The following is a 17,865-nucleotide window of genomic DNA, read 5'->3' as shown; positions in this document are numbered from 1 at the left end:
GTCGCCGAGGGTAGGCGGCAGGTGGTAGGTCGCGAGCCGGAGGATGGCGCGGCGCGGCGCGGCTCGGCGCGGGGCAAGGCAAGCAGCCCCTCCCCCGCGGCCCAGCAGGGCCCTTGGCCTCCAGGCGCCCCCCAGCATCCGCCACAGCTACGGCTCGTGGGCGCCGGCGGCCGCTGCTGCAGCCGCTGGGGGGCACCTGGTGCGCGGGGGAGCTGGGCAGAGGCGCCCCACGTCCTGCGTTGCCCACCCCACGTGGGCTATAGAGAGTCGTAACGGGGGGCGCCGGGCCCTGCTCCGCCAGTCGGATTGATTGACAACTTTCTAATCGCGGGAACCCGGACACCCTGCCCCGAGGCTCCGCCCATCGGTCGCTTTCACCGGGCTGGAGGGCGGAGGGCTTTCACAGGGGCGTGCGGGCTTCGGCTGGCGACGCGGGCTCTGGGGCGTTGCTGAGGATTTGGGGTACAGGGGTCTCTGGGTTGGGGTGAGTTGGGGGCGTGAGAGCTCTGGCTGGGGCCAGGGATGAGGGGATTGGGGTGCGGGAGGGGGTCCAGGCTGGGACCGAGGGGTCCAGGCTGGGACTGAGTGGGTTGGGGTTCAGGAGGGGGCTCAGGGCTGGGGCAGGGATTTGGGGTGCAGGGTGTAGGCTTCAGGAGGGCATTTGGGTGAGGGAGGGGGCTCAGGGCTGGGGCAGGGGGTTGGATGCAGGAGCATTTTGGGGTATAGGCTCTGGCCAGGCGGCGCTTACCTCAGGCAGCTCCCAGAAGTGACCTGCATGCCTGCATGTGCCCAGGACCGGCGCTAGGGATTTTAGCGCCCTAGGTGCACAGCAATTTCGCTGCCCCGCGCACTGGTCCCGCGGCTCTGGTGGAGCTGCCACAGTCTTGGCTGCGGACGGTCGGCTGCTCCGCGGCTCTGGTGGAGCTGCCACAGTCGTGCCTGCGGGAGGTCCACTGGAGCCACACGAGCAGCCGACCGTCCGCAGCCACGACTGTAGCAGCTCCACCGAAACCACCTGCCTCCCCCTCTGGCAAAACGCCATCCACCAATAATCCTGGCGCCCTAGGCGATTGCCTAGGCCACCTAACTGGAAGCACCAGCCCTGCAGGTGCCACCCCCACAGCTCCTGTCAGCCACAGCTCCCAGCCAGTGGCCGCCTTTGCACCTCCTGGGAGCCAGACATACCAGCCGCTTTCAGGAGCCATGAGAGGCAAGGCACACAGGGAGACTTCATTAGCCATGCTGCTGGACTTTTAGTGGCTTGGTCAGCAGTGCTGACGGGAGCCACCAAGGTCCCTTTTTGACCTGGTGTTCTGGTCAAAAATTGAACACCAGCAGCCCTACCTAGGGGGCCCGTTTCCAAATCTGTCTCTACCGTGGCACATGCTGGACCTGTCCATCCATGAATGCAGAACTTCTCCCCTAATCCCATGACTCCAGGATCTGGGGCTTCAAGAGAGCCGCCTTACAGTCTGCCCTGACTCTGGGTCCCACCAACTGGGATGATTAGCTACCACCTCCTGTAGCTACAGGAAGCAGCAGGCTCCCAGTCTTGCCTTTGCCTGATAGCATGATGGGGTTGCATGGCTGGGCTGGACTGCAGGGGGAAGATGGATTTATCATATTACAGCCGTACCCAAATCACAGAACCGAGAGGCATATTGAATGCCCTGCCCAAACACTGCTCCTGTGTTACTTGTACAGGCCCCTTTTGCCTACTCTCCATTTGTCCAGATTGGAAACTCACTAAAGCAGAGACCTGCCTTCCCTGATGTCCTAGGCTCTTTCCCAACAGAAAGATAGGGACACAGTACCTGCTCCAGGGAGCTTACTATCTTTGGGTGAAAGAAGAATATTCCTTGGGTAGAAGGTAGCACGGTCTGAGTACAACGCTAGGAGTCAGCTCTCGTGAGCTGTAGGCCCTGTGCTAACAACTGATATTCGTCTTTGGCCTTGGTCAGGTCACAAAAGCTAATTTTTAACGGACACTTAGGACCTAACTGTCAGACATGCTGAGCACCCATGACTCCTATTGACTTTGCTATGGATGCTCAGCATGTTGCTCCCTGTGGCTGGACTGCTAAAGTCAGTGGCCACTTTTCAAAATATTTGCCCTAGTGTTCCATTTCTCCCTCAGTAAAATGAGAATAATAATATGTTTGTCACAAGTGTGAAGATAAGTTTTAATCCTCATAAAGCACCTTGAAAATGAAAATGGTTATAGGCGTTAAGTATTCTTCAATGCTGCCACTTGTGGTTTTATAATTTTCCTCATTTTTAAATGATACAGCATTAATAATACCTAGCTCTTATCTAGCACTCTTCATAGGTATATGCGAAAGCATTGAGTTTAGCAATGTGTTAAAAAGTTGTGATGTTCCACAGAGGTTAGTTTTGGGACTTCTTTTGATAGGACATGATCTAGGACTGTCTGATATAAGGATTTTTGGATGAGGGGGGGTTAAAGATAATTCTACCAGTGCTTGCAGTCGCCTACTTATTCGATATCTAACCCTTTAGCAACTCTCTTGCTTTCACTAAACACTGTTCCCTGTCAAGTTCCTCTCTCTGACCACCACCTGTATTTCTCTAGCATTGCTTATCTTCCAGCCTTCCAGAGGATGAACCTCTCTATTAAAAGCGGGGGCAGGTGCAGGCCACATTTTAGAATGCTGCTTTGTATGTTGAGTACAGTAATAAAGATGTAATGAAGGAGGGGATTTAGAGAAAGATGCAAGATAAAGATGGGATCAGAGCACACCATGTATTCTTCTTGAATGTAGGGGTGTGGCCCACAGAGATGATAAATCCTAGGTCACAGTGCTCCTTTTTGGTCACTGAAGCTGAGTCTAGGATTTAAAAAATATAGCAATTTATATGAATACTGAGAACATCCACAGTTACATAATTTTTCCTCTCTAACATATACGCAATACAGACACTTATTCTGCTGGGCATAAACCGCTCACCAAACTGTTGTTGGGTTTCTTACACCTTCCTCTGCATCATCTGGTATTGGCCACAGTCACTGACAGGATACTGGACTTTGTGGGCCATTGGTCATATGCAATATAACAATTCTGTATTAAAGCAGAGGATTGCAGCCACTCAAATGAAGATGCAGCGTTGCTTGTATCAAGTTAACCACTATATATTCAGCTAGATAAAATTTGGGTGCCTCCTGAATTAAATCTTCAGCGTATTGAGATAGATGTCTCTAAAGCAGCAGAAAGCTAGCAGCAGCTTCATATGTGCCTCTTTCTTAAAACATGTAGCCCTGTGAATGATGCTTGGGTTGTGTTTTGTAGGTAATGAGTGAAAGTGAGGATGACTGGCTCTCTCTTATGCCCACTGAACCCTTGCAATCTCAGTGCTGTGGCAGTGGCTGCAAACCGTGTGTCTATGATGTGTATCAGAAGGAGCTAGACCAGTGGGAAGAAGCCAAAGCAAAGAAAGACAGAAGCCTTCTGACCAAACAGAAGGAGGAGGTAGGGACTTTAAAGCCCTTCATAGCATCCAATCAGTCAGTACTTTTATCACATTTGTGTTTGTAAGCGTTTAATAGCTGTGTAGCTGAGGGTGGGGTGATCTATAATGGTCTTTTATTAAAAGAATTTAGACCTCCCCCATAATACCTGCTGTAATGGAAATTCCCATATTCTTTGGATTTCATTATGTACCTCATTCAAGTGCAATTCCTGGTGCCACTACAGCAAGCTCACATCACGTGAAGGTGATAAAATAAGGATAAAGCTTGTTGGTGCAGGAGACAGAACTTTCTTCAGGGCCAGTCTGAGACTTGAATGAAGTCTCCTAGAAAATTAAGGGCCATCATAAACTTCACCACCCTCCAGTCCCAGTGCAAGGTGCATTTCTTTGATCTTTCTGTCCCTAACATAAATACATAGCAACATGTATATTAAAAAAAGTCTTCGAAAATCCCACCAAAACAAGGCACTTTTCTGCACATACATCTTTCTCTGTTGAGAGGATGAGAGGACAAATACATGACAGGTGTTACATTCTTAATGCACTACTGAAAGTATTCAGATATTACAGTGTTGCGCCCTGTGTAGAATAGAATAGGTGGTGATTCCACAGCTTGAGGCAACAAGTTTTTAGGGAAAAAAGTAGAGCTGAGAGTGTCAGCATCTCTTCTGCTATGATAGCGTTCACGTTCCCCTTAGACAACTATTTTTTTACCTTCATTTTCAGGTTCATATACTGAAGATAAAAAATTTACATTTGACCAGCAGTCAATTATTTGCCTCTTCAAAACATAGTTTTTCCTGTCAAATGCCCTTCAAATAAATCCAACAATGTTAGTAAAGCTGGATATTTCTACTAACATAATCAGCAGTGAAATAATTAACAGTGTTATTTTTTAAAATGGTCATTATTAGAGTTCAGCGTTACATCCCCATTAGGATGTTAAGCTCTTTTAGAGCTGTTTCTACACACTCAGGAAGACAGCATTGCACTGAGTCACGTTTAGAAAGTTTTCTTCGTGGTCATAGGATCTGGAATCTAATTTTTTTAAATGACATCTTAGATTTTGAAAAAAAAACACTGCAAAAACGAACCAGCAGAGAGACCCCTAAATCTGTGCTTGTCCCTTGAGTTTTCAAGGCACGTTTTTCTGGAGTCCTAGTTTTACAAGCACTAAATCCACACACTAGTTTTTTAAAAAAAATAGAAGTGAAATAAAGGATGCTGTCTACCCCAGTAATTACTTATTGTTGTTCTTACAGAGTTGTAATTCAGAATTAAATCCAGATACATTTACTGCTTTCAAGATAAGCTCTGTGGAACAGCTAACAGAGGACACCTACCAGTATAAATTTGAGCTGCCAGGAAATAGCAGCCTGGGATTGAGTTTAGGACAACATATTGTGTTAAGGTACTGTAGTTGTCTCCAATTAAACGGCTACATTATGTGACTTAATATGCAGTTTGTCAATATACAAAGATGTCATACCAAGTAAATCATAATTTCTGTGTTTCTGTAATGATGCAGTTGAAAGAACTCATGAGTTTAAGTTTGTTAATTTTATGGTGAAAGCCCACTCTATAGCTTCATTTTTTCCCAACATTAGCTTTGTGTTGGTGGTAGAGAAAAGAGAACTAAGTTTTGCTAAGAAGAGCAATTAACAGAAGGAAAAAGAAAAAAAGTAGTTGTTTCGGCACATGATTTATATCGATGTTGTGGCATGAAGGCAAACTACTAAATCAGGGGTTCAGTGTTAGGCCCTGTAGCTTGGGGTGGTTAAGCACCGTGCAATAATATTGTATCCAAAGTCTATGTGCTTTGTGGCTGATTGCCAGCGAAGGTCAGGAAAAACATTCCCCCCTGGCATAGTATTTGCCAAGAAGGGGCCATGTGGGAGAAGCGGTCATCTGTGGTAGTTTCTCGTGGTGACCACTGCCAGATACAGAAGAAAGTCAGACTGTAGGCACCATTGATATATATCAGTTATTATTATATGTTTACTGGATGCTGTACAGTGAAAAACAGCCCCTAGACCAAACAGCTTACAATTCAGATTTACCAATATAGCATTTCCTCACGGTACTGCACATTTATCTGCTCCATGCAAAACATCTGTTACTCTCCTTTGCCTGATTTGTCTGGGGAAGCTGCATGTGCAACATAGCTGGTGCCATTTCCTAGAGAATCAGAAGTATACTAAAGAGTGTCGTAAAGGGTCTGCAGAGAAATCTGAGGTTATTTCACTCCCTGGATCTTTAGCTAATTGAGGGAACATCTGTCTCAGCAAAGGCTGACCCATGGGGAGGAAAGACTGCTGTGTGTTTCAGACAATAGCCTTTGCTTATCGCTCCAAAAAGTATCAATCAGTGATTCCAGTAATGGTTTCCTGTACCGTCTTGTTTTCTTCTCAGAGGGATGGTGAATGGTTTGGAGGTTCAGAGAGCTTATACTCCAGTTAGCCCTGTAAACGCTGAAGGATACTTTGAAGTTTTAATAAAAGTAAGTAGTCTATATTAGTTAGATAAGATTGTAAACAACTTGGGACTGTGTTTTTCTTCCATTGAATGTACAGAACTCACTCTGTTAATATTTAGCAAATGAGAATAATAATTAGTATGTGTCATGGAGCATTTTTGTAATTATTTAGGGGCAATTGTGCTTTGCTGATAAGAGCGGTCATTTCACGTACACAAAACTAAAAGTGAAAAGATGTCTTGTAAATAAATTATTTACAGCATATTCCCTATTAAGTGATCCTTACAAAATCAAGGCCAGAGTTTTGCAATTGACTATGGTAGGAATAGGATCAGGGCTTAGTTCTAAATCCTGTGCATGGAATCCGTGGGGGAATGATGCCCCTCTGGTCCCTCTTCACCCCTAAAGTCTGTCATGTGAGTGCAGTGGCAATGCCAGTGGAGGATTTTGAAAGTCTGTGGTACAGTAGGAAATGAAACCAGCTCTCCTGCATCCCTGGAGAGTGCCTTTATCACAAGACCAACCTTTAGCAATTAGGCTTGTTGAAGAGTTGTTTGCTTTAAGGACACTTTTCAGGGAAACTGTTCATTTTGTTGCAAAATATGTAGAACCATGAAGCATCTATTTTGTGGTCTTCACATTTAGAAACTGATACTAAGACGTGTTTGGGGTGAAATCCTGGCCCTATTGAAGCTAATGGGAAAGCGCCAATTGAATTCAGTAGGGCTGAGATTTTACCCTTCCACTTAGATGGAAGTTTTGCCTGCAGAACCAGGCTCAACAAAAATAATTATTTTGTGTAGGAGATCAAAATCAGTTCTATCTGTCTAGTCATATTTACATATCTCTGCTAATTTCTGGGGAGAGGATGGATTTTACTCCACGTGTAAAATTCTGACAGCTACAGCTTCCAGGCAGATTAGAGTAAAACTTTTAGCCTCTGGCTGTCTCCCAGGAGTTTATACTTTTGAGGATTTATTATTCATTAGTGTGATAGAATGTCGTCCTTTAGAAATGTGTGTAGCTCTGATAAAAGACATTTATGGGTGGGTTATTTCACTATTGTGGCAATCGGGGGAAAAGTGCTACATTTGAGCTGCATTAATAGGATACAATTATAAGTCAACTGTGAAATTTCATGTATACTTGCTTATTACACAGGTTTTGCGTTTCAATAATAATAGTAATGATTCTAATAATACCTTTCCTTTATATAGAACCTTTCATCCCACAGGAACTATAGCGAGTCTCTGGCAGTAATAAAAGACCTGCAACACCTCCGCAGAAAGTACCCATTTTTATAACTTGCTGTGTAGGTTGTAGTATATTTCACACTATTCAGGCAATTTTGGGAAGTACTATATTATTATTACTGTGCAAGCCAAGTACTGTTCAGACCCCTCTGTTTCCTATTGTTACACTATCACGTTTGTGATACTACAGTTTAGAGTGAGGGAGTTGCTATTTACCATGCATAACCCTCTGTAACAGGGAGCCACCAGCTGAGCACCCCCCTTGCGGCCTAGGGTCACTCTATTTCCCCTTCTTCAGGGCCCTTAAGAACTGCACAGTCCACAGTACTTAAAACAGTCCCCTTCTGGGGTCCAGTTTATTCAGTCCTCTGAAACACATTGCCCTCCAGCCCCAACCCCCATTCAATATCTCTCTCCCCTTCAGTAGAAAGTCCCCATTCCTCCTTTCCAGAGCTGGGTCCTAATTTACCAGTCACTCCCATGCTTTACTTGGCTGGAGTTCATCCTCCTGGCTCTGAGTTCTCATGTTCCCTACTAGAACCTTTCCTCACTCTCTACCAGAGCTTCCTGCTGCCCCTTATAGGGGAATCAGCTGTCTCCCTCAGGTCCCACAGCATAGGTGGGCTAGAGCAGTTCCTTCAGTAATCAGAGTTGGCTAACTCTGGGCCTCTAGTTCATAAGTGCCAAGCCATACTCTTACACCCTCCTTTGAGTGATTTTATAATGTTACCGTTTCTTTTGGTGTAAAACTGAGTGTAGAAGTTTTCATCCCAGGAGATATTTTTTTTTTTATTTACAAAAAATAATTGTAAACCTGTTCAGTCATGTGTCATTTAGACTGAGGGGAGATATTTGGGTGTGGAGAGTGTTTCAGTTCCAAATGCTTTTCCCCCAGTGCTGTAGGGAACATGAAGTAACTGCTAATTTGCTACTGCCATATACCTTGTGTTGCCATTTATGCTTGTGGAAGGTGAGTGTAAGATGCTTACCGTACAAACCATTCTGATATGATACCTTTTCTACCCACTCTGCACAGGTGTTAAATGTCTACCCAAGATGCAAGGCCCATTGAACGTAAAACGTCTCTTATAGTATCTTACAGCACGGAAGCCATTAGGGATGGTAACAGGACTAACTGGATGATCCCAGGATTTTAGCGTTTCCCTTTGTGTCCTCCTCTATTGCAGGCGAACCATGACTCCTGTCAGTAATACATGAAGTCTTTGTGCAGAAGTCTCTAACAGTGTTTTCACAGTGGTTTTGTACCTGCTAGGAAGAAGATCAGTTTTTGTGAATGCCGTTTTTAGTGAGGTCCATGTCAACATTTTTGTAAAATCTCAGAGCATCCCTTCACATTCAGATGATCTATACTAAAAATACCATTTTAATATTTCAGATGGGAAATCCGACTCCGGTTCAGTAGTTACTTGCTGTGCCATTGTAGCATCTGGGAGATCTGAAACAAAGTGTAAAATTTGTGGTGTTCATTTGAATATCAATACTCAGAATGCACTTCCAGCTCCCCGTCATTTAATAACTGTGCTACATGGCCATGTTCTGAGCTCTGGAGAACACAAGAAAGCTTGCTGTGCTTTTGACTGTAAGGAGTTCTTCTTTGTGTGCTTTGTAAATGAGAGTTCTGATAGGCTTTCCTAGCTTCAGAAAGCTTAGGCTTCATGAGTGTGTATTGTGTTTACATTATATTCAAGCTGGATTTGATCCAGTATCATTTCAGTTAAATGTCTTTGTTACTGTTACAAGTTTATATTATTTTGCCAATAGAACAGTCATTTTTTAAATCCCTGAAATGTTTTCCCCCCTTTTGTTTAAACAGAGATAATTTTGTAATTAACGTTAAGCTGGGAAACTTTCCAACAAGTATAATTATTCTTTCCTTTTGTGTGATTTTTTTTTAATAGTGCTATAAGGCTGGGCTAATGTCACAATATATAAAATCCTGGATTGAAGGAGACACAGTCTTTTGGCGAGGGCCATTTGGAGGCTTCCCATATAGCCCTAATCAGGTTAGTCATATAATAGATACAGAATGGCTCAGCACATGGTAGTTCACTTTGTGTAATGTACCAAAGGGAGGGTGTCAATTAGATTACAATTTTGATTATTTATGAATAATAATAATAGATGGAAGGTATTTTATGAGTTCTGCTAACACCCGAAATTAAAATTCCCTTTTATTTTTGCATTCAGAGTAATTTGTTACCAAAATACATCAAAACTGATCTTATTTTAAAAGTGGATATGGCTCAGCAATTTAAATAGGTCATTCACAATATATCGTGAAATAGTCCCAAAACACCATCTCTGTGCCCTGCTTCCAGCCTGCTCAGCTAATTTACCAATTTTGTAAGTTAGAATAGGTTTTGCAAACTGTGCCACAGGGAACCAGCCTTACTGGTAGCCTGGGCACATGTAGGGCCTGAATTTGAATGATGCCAAGCACTCCTGGCTCCCACTGATGGCCGTCCCAAAGAATTGGTATTCTGTTTAAATCAGTGGCCTGTATCGAAGGAAGCTGAAAGTTTCATAGCACTTAGGATAGATTTGTTCATAAAAGATCAGATCCAACTTCCACTGAAGTCAATAGGAATTGGAGTGGGCCCTTTAGTTTGCAAATCTTTTCTCAGTCTAATATAGCTTTTCTATATATATAACTTTTCTGTTGGGATACAGCTCAGATGTCCTCAATCCAACTCTTGAATAAGAGTGATTCATTTGGCTGTGAGCACTTCATCTGATTTTGTATGGATTCATAGGATTTCCCATATCAGTTCTGACCTGGTAGTTCATCCAGTCCAATATCCAGTCCCTAGCCATGGCTAAAGAAGGCTAAAGGTGGTCCTGTGGTCAGGGCGCTGAACTGGGAATCAAGAGATTGGGGTTCTCCTGACATGCATGTGAACTTGGGCAAGTAGCTGGGATCCTTCAGCTCTTCTGAAAATTGAGCCCTCCCCATGCCTGAGCTTCCTAATCTATAAAATGGGGATGATAATGATCATCCACATTTTGTATGTGCTTTGAGCTCTGTGGATAAAAAGTTCAAAGTATTACTGTTATTTATATGTAATGTCCACTGCTGCTGAAGAAGGTAGAGAACCTCCATAATGCACCAAGCAATTGTACAAAGAACGAGTGAGTTCCTTCCTGCAGCTATCCAAATTACACTCTACAGCATGAGATTTGAGTGCTTTCATCTTTATCTCAGGGCTTGTCTACAATGGAAATATAAACCATTGCTGACAAAGGGTGTCAGCGATGGGGGCAGCTGAACTGAAGCTCAACATGTTTTAGCTGAAATCAAGGTTAAATATCGAGTATGTTTCTATCCAAGAGAAAATGGTTTTCATTTGATTTTTTTTTTTAATCATGAAAATGTTTCCGTTGAGCTTGGGTTTTGTAAAATCTTGCCTTTTAAAAAACTAAATTTTGTGTGTAAATGAACCTTACACAGTCCCCCATTAAAGAACATATCAGATATCATAGGCCTGCTATCGCACCCTTTCAGAGGAATGGAGTCATGTAATAGGTTTTTCCATTTCCAATTACTATAATCTATTCAAAATCCTCCACTTAATTTCTAGTATGGAGAACTTCTTATGCTTGCCTCTGGAACTGGCATAGCACCAATGCTCCCCATTCTCCAATACATAACAGAAAATGAAGATGATGAAACCTTTATAACCCTGGTTGGTTGCTTCCGGACTTTTGAAAATATTTACTTGAAACCTCTTCTCCAAGATCAGTCTCGATACTGGAACGTCAGAACATGTTACGTCCTTAGCCAGGTAACATTCTGATATAAATACACTCATCCCTGGGTTTTCTGTGGTGAACAGGTCTCTGCCTTCTCTGCTTTTGCCTCAGTGTTATCTAAGTTGATTGCTTACCAGTGGCCAAGGCCATGTGTTGATCCAGTAGCATCTGTCTGATAACATGTTCTTAAATCCCATTCAGACTAACTAGCAGACTTTCAACTGTATTACTCACTAGTTGACCTGTTTTGACAGGGGTTCTGTTAGGAAGGTCCCATTGAACTGTATCCTCCATGGAATATTTTTTCCCTCCAAATTGATTATTGTTCCATATGAAAAATTGTATTTATAGAACTCTCAGCTCTCTGTGAAACTCACAATAAACAAACTGCACCCAAAGGGTCTTCCTTTTTCAGCACCCATGCAATGATTTGTTAGCTGCTTTCATTCACTGCTCACGTTCATTAGCTAGTTTCAATCATCACAAATGTTCACTGCTAGCTTGGTGTCTCACCTTGCAGCATGCATCCACCCAGCTTCTCATCAACTTATCTCACACTGGAGTCCTCCAATGAAGCCCATGTCACGTCTATGCATAAAAATGTTGGGGCCACATACTTAAAATTGCTAACTATACCAAATTCATGGACAAGGGGCTACCTCTGAAGTAGCCTTCATTTTCAGGGATGTTGCTCATTTACTCTCAAATTTATGTATGTTCCTCACAAATCTGGTGTTCCCTCACTTTTATTGTTGAAAAATTACTTACATCAGAAATAAAGATTCATCGCACTCAGATTATAGAAAGTTATGTATGCTAATAGTATGAATCGCATAGCATTTTAAGTTTCCTGCATGAATCATTTTTTGCACCTCTCATTGTGGAACTTTGGCCTGGTCTACACTACACGTTTAAACCAAATTTAGCAGCATTAAACCGATTTAACCATGCACCTGTCCACACAACGAGGCCCTTTATATCAATATAAAGGGCACTTTAAACCGGTTTCTGTACTCCTCCCCGACAAGAGGAGTAGCACTGAAATCAGTATTGCCATGTCGGATTAGGATTAGTTGTGCCGGCAAATTGACGGGATGGCCTTCCGGAGCGGTATCCCCGCAGTGCAACGCATTGTGACCGCTCTGGAGAAGCAATCTGAACTCGGAATGCACTGGCCAGGTAACAGGAAAAGCCCCCGCGAACTTGTTGAAATTATCATTTCCTGTTTTGCCCAGCATGGGACTCTGACTCCAGCACGGGTGCGATTGCAGTCCACAAAATCCAAAAAGAGGCTCCAGCATGGACTGTAACGGGAGATACTGGATTCTGATCAACTGTATGGGAGACAAATCTGTTCTATCAAAAGCTCTGTATACAGAAGACGAAATGACAAAAGCAATTTGAAAAAATCTCCAAGGGCTATGGATAGAAAAGAGGCCACGCAGGGACTGGCTGCAAGCGTAACGGAAAAGCCAAGAAGATCAAATGGACGCTTCATGGAGGGGCGGGACTGGGACTGAGGACTCCAGGCTATTCCACCAGTTCTCTTCAGTATCCAAAAAAAGCATTTGGCATTCTTGTGCTGAGCTTCCCAATACCTGAAGGGTCAAAAACATTGTCCGGGTGGTTCCAGGGGATATATTCGCATCAATTACCCGTCTCTCTGTGAAAGAAGGCAAAAAAACATCGTTTCTCGCATTTTTCAATGTCACCGTATGTCACTGAGCATGCTGCTTGTAGAGCGGTTGCTTGTGGTGATGAAACAGCAGCATCCCCTCTCCCCTTTTCCCTGATGGGCAAGCACGTAAAATGGTGGGAAAAAACCAATCATCAATTCCCGTGAGGTGTCCTAGCTTTGGCCACGGTGAGGTCGGCCAGGGGACACACTGGGTAAAAATGGGAATGAATCCGGTCATTCCCAGGCAGATGGTACAGAACGGCTGGTAACCGTTCCTCATCATAAGCAACTGGAGCTGAGCTCTAATCGCCCCCCCACCCCACCCTTTCATGTCAAAGAAAAAGATTTCTGTACTTCTGGACATCATAGCAGCGGGAGGCTTCCTCCCCCTCATTTTTATCTCCAACTAAAAAAGGTCAGTGTTTCTTATTCCTGCATTCTTTATTACTTCATCACACAAATGGGGGGACACTGCCATGGTAGCCCAGGAGGGTTGAGGGAGGAGGGAAGCAACGGGTGGGGTTGTTGCAGGGGCACCCCCTAGAATGGCATGCAGCTCATCATTTCTACGGGATCTCTGGGGCTCTGACCCAGAGCAGCTGTGCTCTCTGGCTCTCTAGTAGACTTGCCCCATATTCTAGGCAGGTTTGACTCTATTTTTAGACAAAACATGAAGGGAATGACCCAGGGAGTCATTTCCATTTTTGTCCATGAGTCCCCAGTCGACCTCAGCGAGGCCAGCCAGGAGCACCCATGACAGCAGGAGTACAAAATGATTGATAACCGTCATCGCCAATTTCCAATTGCAAACGGTACAAAATGATTGATAACTGTCATGTCATCAACAATTTACAATGGCAGACGGCGCAATACGGTTGGTAACCATCTCTGCTACCTTGCAAAGGCAAATGAATGCCACTTTGTAGCACTGCAGTACCGCCTCTGTCAGCAGCATCCAGTACACATACGGTGACAGTGACAAAAGGCAAAACAGGCTCCATGGTTGCCATGCTATGACGTCTGCCAGGGCAATCCAGGGAAAAAGGGCGCAAAATGATTGTCTCCCATTGCTTTCACGGAAGAAGGACTGAGTGATGACGTTTACCCAGAATCGTCCGTGACACTGTTTTTGCACCATCATGCATTGGGATCTCAACCCAGAATTCCAATGGGTGGGGGAGACTGCGGGAACTATGAGATAGCTACGGGATAGCTACCCACAGTGCAATGCTCCAGAAATATACGCTAGCCTCGGTACATGGACGCACACCACCGAATTAATGTGCTTAGTGTGGCCGTGTGCACTTGACTTTATACAATCTGTTTTACAAAACCAGTTTCTGTAAAATCGGAATAATCTCATAGTGTAGACATACCCTTTGTCTCCTACATTTGGCCAGTATGGGCAATGGGGAACAGAACTCATGACCTGCTGCTCCTAAAAACCTTTTTGCGTGGCAGCCACTAAAGAATAAGATGGTCACAAACATTGAGGAGGTCTTGAAATTCCATCCTGTACAGGGCAGTGGTACCTGTTTGACACTAATCAGGACATGGCAGTCCATATGTTTTTTCTCTCTTGTCTCATTGTGATTTCCTCTCATAAGAGGTTTGTTTTAATCTTACACCAAGTTGTACAGCTTCCTTTTTATAATTCTATCTGTCTACTTATCAATCAGTTTTATACTGCTGCCCATCATGGTAGTAGGTGAGCACCTTCCACATAAAATCACTAACAATAGCAAAGGCCCTAGTGGACTTCATAGAATATCTGGCATTTCTCTCTTTTCAGGGTCAAAACTCTGCTTAGGGTAGGGTTTTATTTTTGCAGAGGGAGGTTGTTAGGGGTTTGGGAATAGAGGCACGTCTTCATATTGTGAGTGTCACTTCTGATGGGAAGGCTGTCTCAAAGAGGAAGGTTTTACAACATTTCCTAAAAATGGTCAGATTCTGGATTTGCCCAATCTCCTCTGAAAGATTGTTCCACAGCCAGATCCCCTTGACAAAGAATGCTTTGTTCCCAGCTCACACCTGATTCATCTTGGGCTTTGTGATTTTCATTGTCCCAGAAAAGCACAGCTGTCGCAGTGGTTCATTTACATCAATCACTGACCTGGAAGAAACCACCTAGATGGATTCCTGAAGGGTAAATTTTCAGATGAAACTTTGTCAAGGGAGGTCAGATGTTTGGTCTAAGCATTAACTCTTCAAAGTGTTAATCATCCTTTTTTTCTAAAATAACTTGATATAGTGTAAACTTTTTGCTTTTCCAGGAATCTTCCCTGGAAAACCTTCCTTGGCGCTATCAAGAAAACACACACACTGGCCATATAACTGAGAACTTGATTAAGAAAATGATAAATTCCTGTAGAAGAAAGCCATTTGTGCTGATTTGTGGCTCGGTAGAATTTAATGAAGATATGACTAGATGCCTGAAAGCCATAGGACTCAAAGAGGATTCCTATTTTGTATTTTAGCAGCGTGTTCCAGACCTGCTTCCTCTGAAAAGAAGCGCAGACCAAGCATGCACCTGTTTGCCATTTCCTGTGCAAACATCAATTTGAACTTGTCCTTTGACCTGTTTGGGTTTCTCATGCATATATTTTCATATGCTTTTGTATAAAATATTTTAAACAGTGTCTTTAATATAATTCTTAATATATTATTTTTAAAATCCCTATAGGCCAGCTGACAAACCATACCTGCCACAATAACATGGCACAGCCAGGAAAGAGAGGAATGATAGTGGAAGCAGTAACTCAGAATTTCATGAAAGAGACATTTAGCATTACTTTTACCTCATTTTTTTGTGTCATCACTTTCATTTTGTAAATAAAAAGGAGCAAGTAAGTAACTCTGCTCTGATCTGTGCATGGTTGTCACAATACTAACACCCTGAAAGCCATTTAGGTCTACCGTGTCACTGTGCACTATTGGGAACTCTTAATCCAGAAAGAGGTTATTGCCGTAAGGGACTTTAAATGTATGTCTACACTGCACAAAAGACCAGGCTTTGATGCAGGTTTGAACCTGAACCCCATTCCAAATCAGTCTGATTCAGATCAGCAAGCACTCAAGACGCAGGTCCTAGAACCCTCATAGGGCAGTGGGTCAGAGCCCAACTCCTACTGTGACTCAAGTCCAAGCCCTCTCATTTTGCAGTGTGAACACGGTCAGACCGCAGATCCATGTCAGAAGGTCTGCATAGTGTAATAGCACTGATGCATTAACATGGCTGTGAGACCTGGATCCAGCAATTATAAACACTGAGTCCATGAGTTCAGGTCCCCTAGACTCGGGTTTACAATGCAGTTAGACATACCCTAATACTTCTAGTCACTGGGCATTTATTAAGCCTTACCCCATGATGTATTGATGCACTGGTACGGGTTTGCACGGTGTACTCAAAAAATGTAAAGTCCTTTATCATTTGTGTACAACACTTCACATGGAGAATAAAAATGTATCCTAAAAATCTATTTGAGAAAGTGTGTGCATGATGTTCTAGCTGTTGTTAAACCTCAGTTTCTCAGGGATGATGGTTATTTGCTTTACCTGTTCCCAAGCATTTTATAGTCTCTATTTATGAAACTGAAGCTATTTTCAAGTTAGAAAAGCTATTTCATGGTGACTTCCTGACTTTTCCATAGGCACAGGGCTGCCAGAACTGACTTTCTGAACTTCCCAGGAACACTGCCTCATATCTGGAATAATGTTTGGATTTTCCACAGGGCTGTTCTGGAATACTCTAGCATTGTGGGGGGAGGAAGGGGCAGTGCATAGAGGCCTGCTAGGGCTGCACCTTACTAGCTGTACCAGAGGTTACAGACAGGGCCGGCTCCAGCTTTTTTGCCGCCCCAAGCGACGAAGAAAAAAAAAAGAGAAAAAGCAGCAATCGGCAGCACCTCAGCGGCCGCTCTACCGCGCTGCTCCATTCCTCGGCGGTAATTCACCTGTAGGTCCTTCCCTCCGAGAGGGACCGAGGGACTTGCCGCCGAAGACCCGGACGTGCCACCCCTTTCCATTGGCTGCCCCAAGCACCTGCTTCCTGCGCTGGTGCCTGGAGCTGGCCCTGGTTACAAAGCCTCAAAGCAGCTCTGTTACCCCAGAGGAGATGAAGGAATGAAGAAAACACAATCTATTCAATAAAATTCCTCACTACCACCCCTCCCCCTAAAAGAGATACAAAATAAAATAGAAAACAACAAAAGCCCCAATTCAAGCAAGGTACTTAAACACTTGCTGACCATTAAGTACACAAAATCAGTGGGATTATTCACATGCTGAAAGTTAGGCACAGGCTTAAATGCCTTGCTGAATCAAGGGCAGAAGAGAGTGGAGCTGCTGAATTTGTTCTTCTGCCAGAGGCAGAGCATCTGGCAGGTGCAGGCTAGGAGTTGTCCCTGGGATTCAAGTCCAAACTGCCTCTAAGTTCCATGCAGACCTAGGCTTAGCCAGATGTAACAGACTGGAGGAGATGGTTGATCTCAGAAATGAAAGTATTGGGTATCATATTTTCCATTTTAAAACATCACATTATTAATGGAAAACAATAGTTGTTAGTAAAATTACATCCAGTGATATAATGATACATACTTTGCTTTGTAAAGCACTTTGAGACAGACCAGTGAAAAGCACTATGTAAGAGCTAGGTATTGTTACAGGATATGACAAGGCATCTTGTGCACATAAGTGTACTTGTGATGTATGGCGCACATAGTCTCTCTCCACATCTTTAAATTCATCTGTTAATTAGCATTTTTATTCTGTTTTAGAGTTTCTGCATACTGTGTATGCTGTAGCTATGGCACAGTTCCAAGTTTGTCATTAAACACCCGTGTCTGAGCTTCTCGCTTTACTTGTAGCTAGTAACATACCTAAGCTCTTCCTATGGGAAGGAGATGTATTTGGATTGTTACTCGAAATAAACAGCGTGTACCAAAACAACACAAAAAAGTGTCTCATTCACGTACTGGGAGGATGTGAAGTTATCTGAATGAGGGTCCCACAGACACTGGCTAGTCACCACTATATCCACAGTCTCATCTTTGCTTTTGTTTCCAATGGTGACGTTGACAACTAACTTATACCAAGGAGGAGTGACTTGCTTGACCAAGTGTCTTATTTCTTTACTTAAAGCAATAGTGAGGCTGGCAAATTTTGTAGGCTCATAGGTAACGTTGGCAAGTTTGGTTGGT

The 17,865-nt window shown here is 43.6% G+C and overlaps 1 protein-coding gene across 4 annotated transcripts; it reads left to right on the top strand.

Moving 5' to 3' along the window:
* The first annotated feature begins 407 nt into the window (after positions 1–407).
* CYB5RL (cytochrome b5 reductase like) lies at positions 408–16,144 on the top strand. Of its 4 annotated transcripts, none has more exons than XM_075067622.1 (7): positions 408–484; positions 3,309–3,488; positions 4,752–4,900; positions 5,902–5,989; positions 9,138–9,242; positions 10,818–11,021; positions 14,919–15,091. In XM_075067622.1, the coding sequence occupies exons 2-7, from the start codon at positions 3,312–3,314 to the stop codon at positions 15,003–15,005; spliced, it is 810 nt and encodes a 269-aa protein (XP_074923723.1). In that variant the 5' UTR covers positions 408–484; positions 3,309–3,311; the 3' UTR covers positions 15,006–15,091. The 4 variants fall into 4 exon arrangements, with proteins under 4 accessions (XP_074923723.1, XP_032622822.1, XP_032622824.1 ...); XM_032766931.2 differs by having other exon boundaries at positions 410–484; positions 14,941–16,144; XM_032766933.2 differs by lacking the exon at positions 3,309–3,488 and having other exon boundaries at positions 438–484; positions 14,941–16,144.
* Positions 16,145–17,865: the final 1,721 nt, after the last annotated feature.

The sequence above is a fragment of the Chelonoidis abingdonii genome, chromosome 7 (assembly GCF_003597395.2).
Source record: "Chelonoidis abingdonii isolate Lonesome George chromosome 7, CheloAbing_2.0, whole genome shotgun sequence".
Classification (NCBI taxonomy): domain Eukaryota; kingdom Metazoa; phylum Chordata; order Testudines; family Testudinidae; genus Chelonoidis; species Chelonoidis abingdonii.
Note: the sequence above shows the minus strand (reverse complement) of the source record. Positions and strands in the feature narration are given on the sequence as shown.